The sequence below is a fragment of the Peromyscus maniculatus genome, chromosome 12 (genome assembly GCF_049852395.1).
Source record: "Peromyscus maniculatus bairdii isolate BWxNUB_F1_BW_parent chromosome 12, HU_Pman_BW_mat_3.1, whole genome shotgun sequence".
NCBI classification, from domain to species: domain Eukaryota; kingdom Metazoa; phylum Chordata; class Mammalia; order Rodentia; family Cricetidae; genus Peromyscus; species Peromyscus maniculatus.
The window spans coordinates 20483976-20496963 of record NC_134863.1 but is presented as its reverse complement, the minus strand read 5'-3'; the positions used below and the strand labels follow the sequence as shown (position 1 = coordinate 20496963).

Below are 12988 nucleotides of genomic sequence, written 5' to 3'. Positions count from 1 at the left end.
CTGGGCAGACAGGAGCAAACGTCTTCTCAGCTCAGTTAGGGAACTGACAACAGATCAAACTATTTACAACACCAAAATCCGATTTTGTGAACCCATTAGTTTGATTAGGGTTACTTACAGGAATATGGGTGAGGGATTACTTATGAGTGCATAAATAATTCAAAGGGAGCTACACCAACAAAACCCCACCCTGGCATGGGTGACAGCTCACAAAATCTAGAAACCTGGAGTGAACTGAAGAAATTGCAGGCACCTCGGTGTGTTGGAATTGTCTTTTCCTAGTGGCTCAGGGGGCGGGGGGGGGGGGGTGTTAACCTTTTCCAGGTACTGTGGCTGATCCGTGTTTCTTCCAAGTAGTTTGGCTGATCTTTATTTCTTCCAGGTTGTTTGGTCAGAGTGACTTTTAAGTGGCTCAGCTTACTCTTGGCGGTCTTCACTGCTTATAAGTTCTTGGGGAGGGAGGAGTCTGGTGAATCTAGTCAGTTTCAGGAACTTCCTGAAGCTATCCTAGTTGTTTATGTCTGTTCTTGGTGACACGTTCCAGTCAAATGGAGTGTTTCCACCACTCTCCCACCACCATGAAAACACCATGTTGTTTCACTTCCCTGTAAACTCCCCTCCCAGCCTCCTAAAATATCCTGTTGTTTCACTTTTCCATTCGTATCCTATGTCTCAAGAAGTTTCCCCCCCAAACAGAGGGTTTTAACCTGGAGATTGCTGCACAACATAACGGATGAAAGGCAAGTTGCTAGATTTTGTTACTGGTGTAGTAATTTTTGGAAATAAGAATGGAGAATTTCTGAGCATGGCTCTGGGTACTTAGAGTAACTTTACTTCTACCATATCAAATTCTATGTGCTTGGCCTTGCCTTTGCCTGAGTTAACTGAGTTCTAAGTGAATTCTTAAGTAGCAGGGGTCATCATATGTTGATAAGATGGAAAGGTGTTCTATAAAGTAATGATATGGGCTGGAGGGATAGCTCAGCTGTTAAAGGCTAGGCTCACAACCAAAAATATAAAGTAATGATATAATTCTGATTGCTACCACATAAATGACTTGTGCCATTTTTGTACCTGCAGGTTTTAAATCCATTCTATGTGTTCCAAGCCTTCACCCTCACTCTGTGGCTGTCTCAGGGTTACATAGAATACTCTGTGGCCATCATCATCTTGACTGTTATCTCTATTGTCTTAAGTGTGTATGACTTGAGACAGGTAAGAACTGAAATCATGGTTGGATTCCAATTGTATTAGCTTCTGGCTAGCCAAGCAAAGTCTACAGAATTTCCACTTGGAGCATGGAGTAGTTCTGTCAAACGGAAGTCAGAAGGCAGCATCAGCAAACCTTGCTATGGGGACAGTTGGGGGACAGGGCATTGGGAGTGCCAAGCAGATTCGAAAGTCTTTGCAAAGTTCGATCATCAGCTGGAGGCTTAACCCGACCATGTTGAGGACTCTGAGGTTGTGTGTGAGTAGGTGTGAAGAATGCTGCATGGATTGATGACAGACAGTCTTACTGCTAAGATGGGGGAGGGCCAGTGACTCAAATCACATATTAACCAAGACACAAGACACTGCTTTGTGTTTCTTTTTAGTATGGCAACCAAAAGCCAGGCGGCTAGATCCAAGGATAGATATGATTTAAGTTTTAATAGATGTTGCAGTGAAATTTTCTCCAAATGAAATAATTCTTCCTATCAGCAACACACAAGATCATTGATTTCTCCAGATCCTCACCAGCACTGTGTGATAGATATTGCTGTGTGGAAGTTTTCATCCACTGAGTGCTTAGTGTTTTAAATTGATGTGCACTCACTGATTGCTAGTGAAAGGAGGCATACTTTATTTACCTGAGCATTCCATTTTTCTTTTATATTCAAGGGCTTTTCATATCCACAATATATATGGAAAAGTCATTTTTAGTCCATCTTTCCTAGTTGATTTTGGCTTTTTCATACTCTAAAGATTACACAGAGGCAAATGTATTTCTCTTTTCCTCCATGGTTTCTGGTTTCCTGTTCTGCATATCTGTTGTGTGACAAAATTTCCTGGTGGTGGGGGGGATGCAACACATACATCTACTCACCCTACGTAGGGATCTCACAATCGACCAAAGTACAGATACCACCAAGTCCAACGTGGTGAGCCAAGCTTGGTTCGGGTGACTTACAGGATCATCAATTACTCAAAGGCAGCTGCGTCACCAAGGCCCATCGTAGCATGGGTGACAGCTCACAGACCCTGGGAACCTGGAGTACCCTGCACAGCCTGCAGGCATCTCAACAGGTTGGACAGTGTCCTTTCCAAGTGACTCGGGTCGACACCTCTTCCCGGCAGCTCTGCTGGTTTCTGCTTCTTCCCGGCAGTTGGTCTGGTCTCAGAGTCTTCTGCAGCTCAGCTTCCCTCTGTCTGAGGGGCCATCTCCGCTTTTGTCGCTTGCTCTGGAGGACAGGGGCCTAGTGAATCTGGTCAGTTCCAGGGACTTCCTGACGCTGTTTTGAGTTGTTTACCTTCCTGCTTAAGGAGCTTCCCTGAAAGATGAAAAGTTTTAATCCTGGATGAAACTGTTGTAAAGCAATATCCAAAGTTAGGTGTTTTTTGTTTGTTTGTTTGTTTTTTAATTTCTGTATTTTAAACCCCATATCAAAATTAAACACTGAGTACCGGACAGATGGCTTAGTGGTTAAGAGTGCTGGCTACCCTGGCAGAGCACCCAGCATGCACATCGTGACTTACAACCGTCCATGACTACAGTTCATGGAATCTGACGCCCTCTTCGAGCCCCCAGGAGCACCAAGTCACAAGCAGTGCATATACATACATACATGTGGGCAAAATAGCTGCACACATAAAATTAAATAAATCTAAAAAAAATATTTAAAAATTAAAATTCCTGTCTTCTCCTTAACAGAATCCTTAATTTACTTTGCCCCCAAACAGTGAGCCACCTGGGAACATGAGCTTTAATGGCAGTGTTGAAAAGGATTCCAGAAGACTAGGAACTAGAAGACAAACATTGATCTTATTAGCAGCTGGTATTTGTTCACGAAACTTAACTGACCTAACTTGTAACACGTCTTGTAGAGCCACGCCAAGTGAGCCTGTTTCCTCCACAGCTCCCGTCATGGGCCCTCAACCATTAACAGTGTTAATGATTTCCTGGTTCACAATAGGTCCTTATAGCCATCATAACCATGTGTCGGGCACAACATTTGTTGAATGAGACACATGCAATAGAATAGCTTCCCACCACCTAAGAGGAACTTGCTCATCTCCGTGTGAGAAACAGTGGCCAGGTTTCCTGACTCCCAGTGAAGTACTGCACATTTGCATTGAGCGCGTTTTTTCAAAACTGACCTGTGGACTTTGAGGTAAGGGTAAGATTTGGAGGAAAAGAGGCGGGCAGGAGTGGAGGAAGGAACATCTAAGTCATTCTGCTGAGTTCAACGTTTCTGAACTAAAGCGAAGAAGGATAATCTTCCTGCCTGATGGCCCTACCCCAAATCATGCCACTTGAAGAAAGATTACATTACCGAGGCTAAGAAACACTTGCTAAGAAGTTAGGAGAATGTAAGGCAGAGCTGAGTGCAAGCCCTAGACTGTGTTTACATTGAGGTGTATTTGCATACAGTATAGCTGGGCATCTGCTGGCACAGTACTGAGGGTATCACTATATCCCCTCACCGCTGGCTCCGCCTTCAGTCGTGGCCTAGCAGGGCCCTGGGGCACCCGAGTTAATGCACCGCTTCCCACATCTCTGGAGAAAATCCAGCCACAGCAAACACAAAGATATCCAGCAGCAGATGTGGAGTCATAACTGTATGCAAATGAGCTGTGGAAACTGATCCTGGTCCCACTGAAGAGGGACTGTAGAAACCAGAGGGGGCCCTATGAAAATCAGGCAATGAGCTTTGTAGCCATGGCGAACATCACAGAGCTTGCCTTCTCCTGGCTGGCTGGTTGTCATAGAAACCCATGCTTATGGTTTCTGAGTACCATTCGCTCAAAGAGAATGCTTACATTAGCCTACCCCTGTGATGTTGGGAGATGTAGAACACTCCAGGTCTATGAAACACACCTTTGCTGAGGGCCTACTGTGTGACAGAGTCTGGGGACAAGGATGAGTGCAGGGCCCCTTCTCCACCTTGGAAATCATGTGTCTCACGGGGGAGAAAGGGCAACAGGTAGCTGTCATGGAAGTTATCCGTGCTCCAGCACAGGTGTGGAGCCAGGAGCCGAGCACTGCATCTCCCCCCACCCCCACTCCCCCACCCGCGCCCAGATCTCATCCTTGTCGGGGGAGATCATATTTCTACAGAGCTTCCCGTGAAAGATTAGAAAGAGCTCGCGAATAGCAAGCTGGGCGGAACGTTCTAGGGACCAGCCCCACCCAGCAGAGGCACGGAAGCAAAGCAGGATCTCCCGAAAGGCTAAGTCTGCTAAACAAATCCAGCTTCCCAGCATAATGAGGTTTGAGAGTTACCGTCAAGCGCCATTAACTCATGCTTCCCCACTTCCAAATGTGCTGATTAGCATCCTCTTCAGCTGACATTATCATGGCATCCACTCAATGAGTTTGCCGAGCAGAAAGGAAGAGAAGGGAGTTGAGCAAGGGTAAAGAGCTCCGAAAGGGAGAGGAAGCTATTTTAAGCGTGACCAGGACTCACTTAAGAGTCTGCTTGGCGTCAAGTGGACCTCTGAGGGACTGTCGCCCTCCTTGCCACCTACGGGCGTGATTGCGACAAGTGACTTCGGCGTTTTCCATGTCAGCCTTTTGCTCCTGTGTTTATATGTATGTTAGAGAGAGAATTTTTGTTTATTTTTGTGTAGATCTAGCTTTTCCAAAGGGTCTTCCACAGCGGCCAATACGTAGTAGCGGCTTGATACTATGAGTGGTTATATACATAGTCATTTGAGTTTCTTATAATATTGTATGAATTTCTTTCCAATGAAAGCCTTGCAGGCTTGGGATAAATCCCTGGCATGTGAAATACACCAGCAGAATGCTACTTTAAACCCTGAAAGGTAACTTCAGGCTAAAACCAGATGTTCTCTCTGGGGAAAGTCACACAGCTGTGCATGGTGACTATCAGTCTGGAAAAATTTGTAACGTTAAAAGTCATTAACAGAACAGAGTAATTGAACCTGTAAAAGAAAGAAGTGTTCCGTTTGGTTTATTTTAAGTTTGAATTTGAATTGCAACAACAGGAACCAGCCTTGCTTCATCTTAGAGACATCCGGTTCTCTGACACCCATTGGAAAGCGGCAGAATCTTCCCCAGCAGCCCACCCTTACCTCAGAATCTTCCCCTGCAGCCCACCCTTACCTCAGTTGCTGGTGCCCCCTTCCTCATGCTGACACACCATGGGAAGTGTGTGGACCAATCCCCTCTTGCCTCTGCCTTCCTGGCCCCCTGTTATCCTAGGAATGGCTGCTTTCTCTCCACACGCTCTTCCACCTCCTCCACCTTTGATAGACATATCTCAAGAAACGGATACCTCAGCGAGGCTTTCCAGGTGCTGTCCCACTGTGGTTTTTCCAGGAGCTTCTTCCTTTGTAGCTGCAAGCACTCAGGCACTCTCAGCATGGTGTGATTATTGCACAAAGGGTTTTTGTAAGGAATTAATTAACTGGAAGCTTAAAATACCTCTTCCAAAGGCTTATGTTATCTCCCCTTTCAGATGAGCAAACTGCGGTCAGACAGACACACAGACTTATTTGTGCTAGCATCCGGATTCCAAACCTAGAGGCTTGACTCCAGCCTGTCAGCTCACCCAATGTGAGCAAGCAGTTTAACAGGGACTGCTCTTCCCAGTGGACAGTCATTTACAGAGCAAACTCAGACAAGCTCATGGTCTGCTCAGGCTTCTTTCTCCACCTTGGTTCCGCTACCTGTGTCCGGGATTCTGTAGTTGTGTATCATTTTTTCCCCCCTAGGAGTAAAGTTGTGTTAAATGATCAGGGAGAATTGCTCCTAATGTCATGTCAGGAGGGTATGGGTGGGAACAGAGGAGCTGAAGTATCAAAAGCCAAAGCAGAAGTTGAGGGTGGTGAACGTATCTGCAACCCCAGCACTTGGAAGCTGAGAAAGGCAGACAGATTGTTTTGAGTTTGAAGCCATTCTTGGCTACATAGCGGAGTACCAGACCAGCCTGGGCTACATAGCAAGAGCCTGTCTCAAAGACCAAAAAGAGCAAATCAAGTGCAAGCTGGGTCGTTTGCCCAGGTCATTTGGCTATGGCAGCAGGTTTATCCTTTACTGTATTTAGATCAGGCGGTTGGCAGGATACAGACCACCAGCTGGTAAAGCCTTGACTTTCTGTTGGCAGCAATCCATTAAACTGCACAACCTCGTGGAGGACCACAACAAAGTCCGGGTCACCATCGCAGTAAAAGGCAAAGGTAAGTGGCCCAGGCTGTGTATGGTCTCCGCACCACAGTTGTACAGCAGACCATTCGTCCTCATTATCAAAGACGGAACTTCTTTCTGACTAAACCCAGGATTGCAAGTATGAGGAGAGGCATGAGGCATCTGACTCATAACATTGCAGGAGGCTAAGACTACAGATACCTACCCCACATCTGTAGAACCCCGAGAGTGACCGCCCTGTCCAGCTTGGAGCCCCAGGCCTGGCTTGCTTCACCCTCTTCCAAAGTTTGCTCAGACTACTCCTACACATCATCGTCTTCATTGATTTCAGCTTCAAATTCCCTCTGCCCTCCATACTTCACACAATTGGATATTCATGTGAAGGCTAAAGACTCCTTTATCTTTTTCAACCAGTTGTATCCCAAAGACCTTGCCTCATACATTCCAAGCTGGCATCTGGAAGGGAGGCTTGAATGGAGCCTTTTGATGTTGACTGCCTGCACTCTTGGCATTTGCTCTCAGCTAGCTTGGAGTGGCGTAGCCACGGTTATGTGTAAGGAAAAAGAACTGCAGCGAGAGCAGCAGAAGGTCTCATGTCACCTCAAAATGCTCTTAGGATTCCAGTGCCCAGACAGAGCAAGTAGCAGCCAGGGACTCCTCCCTCTTGACCGATATTCTGAAATTTTTACTTTGCATGGAGCCTGGCTGGGTACCAGGTTCCAAAGAGGAACTAGTTACTCTTCATCCATTTCTAAGCCCCAAGAAACAATTTCCTAATCTAATTCCCTGGTGATTTTCAGTTGAGTGGAAAGGGGCCCTGGGCAGGTGAACAGATAGAGTAGGTCTTGCCCAACTGGAAAATAAGTAGATCGGAGGAGTTCTTGGTTATTTTAATTCTTAAGAGAAAACAGGAAAAGGCCAAGACAGTCATGGAAGTTTTGCTGTCACCTAGGTCTGCAGGAGCTGGAGTCCCGTCTCCTGGTTCCAGGGGATATTCTCATTCTTCCAGGGAAGATTTCATTGCCCTGTGATGCTGTCCTCATCGATGGGAATTGTGTGGTGAATGAAGGAATGCTCACAGGTAGGCTCCCGTCACCCAGCATCCTCTTCCTTACCCAACAGCTAGCCCAAACATTAGCAAGTCAGATCAGCTCTCCCTATTTGGCTGGGACCAAGCCCTGCACTGAGACATGAAGTAGATAGGGGAGATCCACGCTGCCTTTGTGTTCAAACAAAGACGCAGAACGTGCAAGCAGAGAGTGCTGGTTAACAATAGCAGTAAGCCGCAAAACAGAAACCTAGAGGAGACATTTACTACCCCTGGGGGTTTGTCGCTGAATGGTGGCCTGAAGGAGATAATGGAAGGAGGTTTGGACGCGTGAGCAGGTGGAAATGTGGTCTCTTCATAAATCTGAGAATAGTTCTATCTGCATAAAAACAAAGCACAGCCTAAAAAAAATTGTTGGGTCCCAGTCAAAAGGGAGGAGAGATCTGCCTAGCCATGTGCTCTACAGGTAGGAACTCCTTAGAACTGGGTCTCCCTGGAAAGTTCCAGTGAGCCTTTGCATAGGCAACAGTCTGCTTCTCTGTTCTTCAGATTCACAGCCCCCGTGGCTCTCACACCGTGGTTCAGAGGACTCTAGTGTTCACCTACAGTTTTTAAAGTCTTTTTATAATTATACGACTAGGAAGATGCTATTTATACAATTGCCCTTTAGTTTGGGAAGTCATGCCGGGCAGCACATTTTAACGAGAGACTATTTGGAAGCACGAAGCTAAAAGCTGTTTGTCCTTTGTGCTGATGGATGGTTAAACTTGCCTCCTTCCCTCTGGTAGAAGGCTGGGAAGAAGTGCACACAAACCTTGAACATGACCTGAGTGTAACAGAAATCCACTGTCTGCTCCTAATTTGTTCAACATAAGCAGATCTTAATATGTACAAATGACTCTACTTAATTTAAAATGGAGACAGAATGTAGTAAACCTAGATCTGTTTGCTATACTTACAAACCATCTCCTTTAATGCACTGAAATCAACCTGCCTTGTGATGGTGGGAATGAATGTTGCCATGGTACCCAATGTGCAGACCTCCAGCTAAGAAACATGTTGGTTGGCCTCTGCCCCGCGTGTGCCTGCAGCCTGAGTGTGCCTGTCCTTTGAGTGCTTCTCTCACTGGGTGACAGAGAGCATGACATGGGGACCTCAGGAAAGACAGAAACAGCAGTTCCTTCTTCTTTCATCATCTACAGGGTTTGCCCTGAGTCCCAGGAAAAGCCAGAGTGTTTTGGAGAGTTAAAACTGATCTAAAATGAACTTGACTGACAATGGGCTTTTCCTTTGCTCATTTATGGCAAAACTAAAGTCACCAGCACCAGTATCTGCATATTCTGAGTGCTGAAAAAAAAAAGATCCATTTTAGAGTCAGACTCAGTGAAACAGAGATATATATGAAACTAACTCTATGTGTCTTCTTAATTTATTCGAAAGCACATAAATCCCAGCATGCACTGCTTCCTTTTGTGTGGGAAATGGACCCCACTGGCACACGTACTGTGAAAGCATCCAGATAGAGCCATCATGTTAGAGTCAGATTCCCGGCTGAAATATGGTCAGTGCTAGGGTATGTGTCCACAAATGCAACTCAGATGCATCTTTTTTTTTCCACTTGCAAAATAACCCTTTGCAGATACAGATATTTATGTAAAAATAGTATGTAAACACTCCTAGTAGCCTAAAGCAACATGCTTTATAAATAATATTTATATCTCACTTCATCATGCTGTCAAACAAGTTAGGCTAGGCACCATTAAAATGCCAACTTACAAATGAAGGAACAGAGTTGAACAAAGACCAGGGCTACTCAATGATTAGCGATGGAATCAGAACTGGAGGTGGCACTTGTTCCCAAACACAAAGTGGCACTTGAGTGCAGAAGGTGAGTCTGAGGCGGGGAAGTGGCTGTCACCATTTTGATCTTGTCACCCATTACTCTACACAGGTTCCCTCCCACAGCACCCCACCCCCCATCAGCGGAATTTCCTCCTGAGCTGTCACTGCTTTATAAAAAGCTTGACTTCCTTTCCTAACGAAGCTTGGTGTTTATTTTGATGCAGGTCAGTGACCTTGCACCCGTTCCTCTTGACTCCATTCTGGCTACTCAAGTCCTCCAGGACATCAGAGTGGGATGTTACAGGTCTTCTTGTGGTTGTAGTCTCCCCGAGTCTGGGAGGCTGAGGGCTGACACCCAGTTCCTATGGCTTCATTGAGTGTTCTCATAGCCCCCCTAAGGTGCAGTCCCTTTTCTTAGGGACACATGGTGCACAAGTCCCCTTGGGGTCCCCTTTCCGCTCTTTCAGGACTGCTAATTTAGGTGGAAATGCAGGAGAGGTATGGTATGGGGAAGCGGAAGGCTTTCTTACTCTCTGGAAGTCTCTAGAATCCATGACCAAACTTACACAGGATTTTCAGGACTCAGAGGCCAGTTTCCAACTTCCCTGTCCCTTGTACCTTTTCCCTGAAGCAATGGCTCCTTCAGGACCTTGCTTCCCCCAAGTGGGAAGAGGCAAGACACAAAGGGGCATATGATGGGGGAGAATCCATTCATACTTACCATTTTCTTAGTTTTTGCACATGCTGTTTTACACCAACATTTTTCACACTGTTCCATTTACTCTGAAGTTCTTTAGGTGGGTGAATACGGGGCCAATAGAGGAGGAGAAATAAATTGTCAATATTCACACAGGATAAAAGTAGTGCCTCTGAGATCCGGGTACACTTATTTGGCTGTTCATTCCCTGATTTCACCAATCTATTAGCAGAAAATCTACTGGGGATACAGCAGTGAGCAGGGCCGGCAAGGTTGCTGGAGCAAATGGAAAACATGAAAGTTGGAAAGGACACACATTCCTAATAACCTCTTCATGAAGAAAAACACTTAAGCCAACACGTCGCTTCCCCAGAGCCTATGCTTCTAGCCAGTGCCTTCTGGTTCTCTGGGGGATGCTTATGTGAGAGAGGGCAGCATTTTCCTTCTCCCTCTACTCATGAAAGAGCTGATTGATTTGAAGCCTCCATTTAGGATAGATGCAGTGATCTGAGATGGACGCACAGCATTTTTTCCTCTGCATTGATATTCTTTCTAAATTGATATCCTGCCACATGAACTTGTAAGCCATGGGTAGATCATACCTATTCCTCTCCCTTCTCTCGCTTTTTCCTTCTCTTTGTCTTGTTCCCCCTTTGTCTTGATGTTCATCTGTTTACTTGATCTGAGTTTCTGAAATGCCTTTATGTACCAGGCACTGTGCTGGGATCAGTTAGATAAGGAAAGCTGACTGCACTGGCAGATCATTCGCTGTCCAATGGTCCCAGTGATGCCATAAACAAGAATGTGGCATTTCTGGCATTGTCGGCATGAAGTGGCATCCAGCTCCGTGGAGACATGGGAGATTCTCTGTTGGACAGACGCTGAGGTCTCAAGGTCCCTGGCGCCAACTCTGTAATTGAGAGTGCACAATCAAACGACTTCCTTCTGAAACATAACCCTCCTTGCACCCTAATCTTCTGCAGGTGAATTCATCTCTTCTTGGGCTTCCCAGAAAAGCCCAGGCATGAGAGATTTAATAATACACGAGGAGTGTTAATTCTCTGTAAATTTATCTGCCTGGAGTGTCATTTCCGTAACAGTATCTCGTGGTGACTTCATTTGATCAGTGCCTGTCTGATTCCAATTTCATTGGGGTATATGAAAGAAAACTAGTTGCTACTATCATATTAGGCAAAGCAATATTCTGGATTAATATTTCTTGTCATAAAGTAATCTGTAAGTATCTCCGCATTACAGGGGCTGACTTACAAAACAGTGCGGTACAATATTTGGAGACTTGCCAAAGGTTCTGTCTCTCCTACAGAGTCATTTTGGATGCAATTGGTAAATCTACGCAGTGGAGGGGCATTGCCACTGTTTTAAGGAAAATGGAATAAGGGCAGTGCTCAGCTCAGGGGATATGCTGAAGAATATTCAAGACTGTAATAAAATGTTATAGTTTCTTAAGCCTTACAATGTAAACATTCTCTTTGCTAGGAAGCTAGCTTTGAAAGAATAGTAATAGAAAAACCTAAGTAATTGCTTTTATTTGACTCAGACATACATTTAGCAGATAATACATTTTTTAAAACCTATTATATGCCATAGAGTAAAATGAGGAGTATAGAAAGTTCTTTATGACAAAGTTCTCCCCCTCATAGAAAGAAATGTAAATATAATCAATATAATGCCATTTCTAAATTAGTAAGATGACATATTCTTTTGCTAATTGAACATTTAACTAAGCACTGATGGAATTTTTAATTTGTTCTAGGATGTTTTAAATCTGGGAACTAGGAAGTGTTATCCACATTTTTTTTTTTACTGTGAAATGTGTTCTTTTGAACTTTTAGCTTGCTTGCTTTGTACCTCCAACATTCTGTCTTACAGAATGTCACCTTTCTTGAGAAGGGGACAGAGACTGTGGCAGCCAAGAGTAGGAGGTGCTGAGAGGTGGGCTGAGGGGTCAGAAAGGGCCCTGCTCCGCTGGAGCCTGTATGGGGATAAGCCTGGGAGGCCACTGGAACTCTGGTGGGTTTTGGGAATCTAAAGAAAGTCTGGGGTTTATTTTGCAATGGCAAGGGGAACAATTTTTTTTTTTTCGTAGAAAATGGAATGATGGTGTTCTTAATAGTTTATGTCAGCTTGACATAGCTAAAGCCATCTGAAAGGAAGGCGCTTCAGTTACGAAAGTGCTTTTATAATATGGGGCTGAAGGACAGCCTGTAGGTGATTTTCTTAACTGATGATTGATGGGGGGAGGGCCCAACCCATGGTGGGTGGTGCCATCCCTGGGCTTGGTGGTCCTGGGATCTATAAGAAAGGAGGCTGACCGAGCAAGCCCAGTAAGCAGCATCCTCCATGGCCTCTGCCTCAGTTCCTGCCTTCAGGTTCCTGCCCCATTTCAGTTCCTGTCCTGGCTTCCTTCAAGGATGGAGTACACTGTGGAAGTGTAAGCCAACACTTTCCTCCCCCAACTTGCTTTTTGCTCATGGTGCTTCAATGCAGCAATAGAAACCCCAGCTTGGACAAATGGAATGGTGGCTTTGTTGGGGGTCACCTGGAAAGTGTGTAGAAGGATTATAATTTTTCAGCTTGGGACCACGAGCTTTATGAGGACCAGGCCTCTGTGTCCTGTTTATCATTATATTCCCAGCCCTTAGCAGAAAAAGTGCTCTATTTCTGGCACAGAAATTTGTGGAATAAGCAAGAAAATGTGTGGATGCGTGGATAAATGGCCACACGAAAGGCAAGTGGAAACATGTCTACAGCTTCTGAAACAGTGCTGGGTGATGATGGATGCTTGGGATATGGCTAGGTGATAATTTAACTGCTCATTAAGTTATGATAACAGACCACACATTCCACATAGTGAAGTGATAAGCAGAGTTTAAGGAAAGATTTTTAACTGGAACCAAGCCTACCAGTGTATGGACCACAGGCATCGCTGACCAGCCAGCCATTTGACTCATGGAATGAGTGCTAAAATGGTTGTGGTGATACAGTGTGACATTGGCCTGCGCCTGTCTTG

The 12988-nt window shown here is 45.2% G+C and overlaps 1 protein-coding gene across 4 annotated transcripts in view; it reads left to right on the top strand.

Moving 5' to 3' along the window:
• Positions 1 to 12988, top strand: part of Atp13a5 (ATPase 13A5) — a 128009-nt gene that overhangs the window by 37658 nt on the left and 77363 nt on the right. For all 4 annotated transcript variants that reach the window (XM_076548668.1, XM_042259124.2, XM_076548666.1 and 1 more), the window contains 3 exons: positions 1081 to 1215; positions 6330 to 6402; positions 7323 to 7451. In XM_076548668.1, the coding sequence (XP_076404783.1) occupies positions 1081 to 1215; positions 6330 to 6402; positions 7323 to 7451 (337 nt within the window). The remainder of the gene's footprint in view (positions 1 to 1080; positions 1216 to 6329; positions 6403 to 7322; positions 7452 to 12988) is intronic.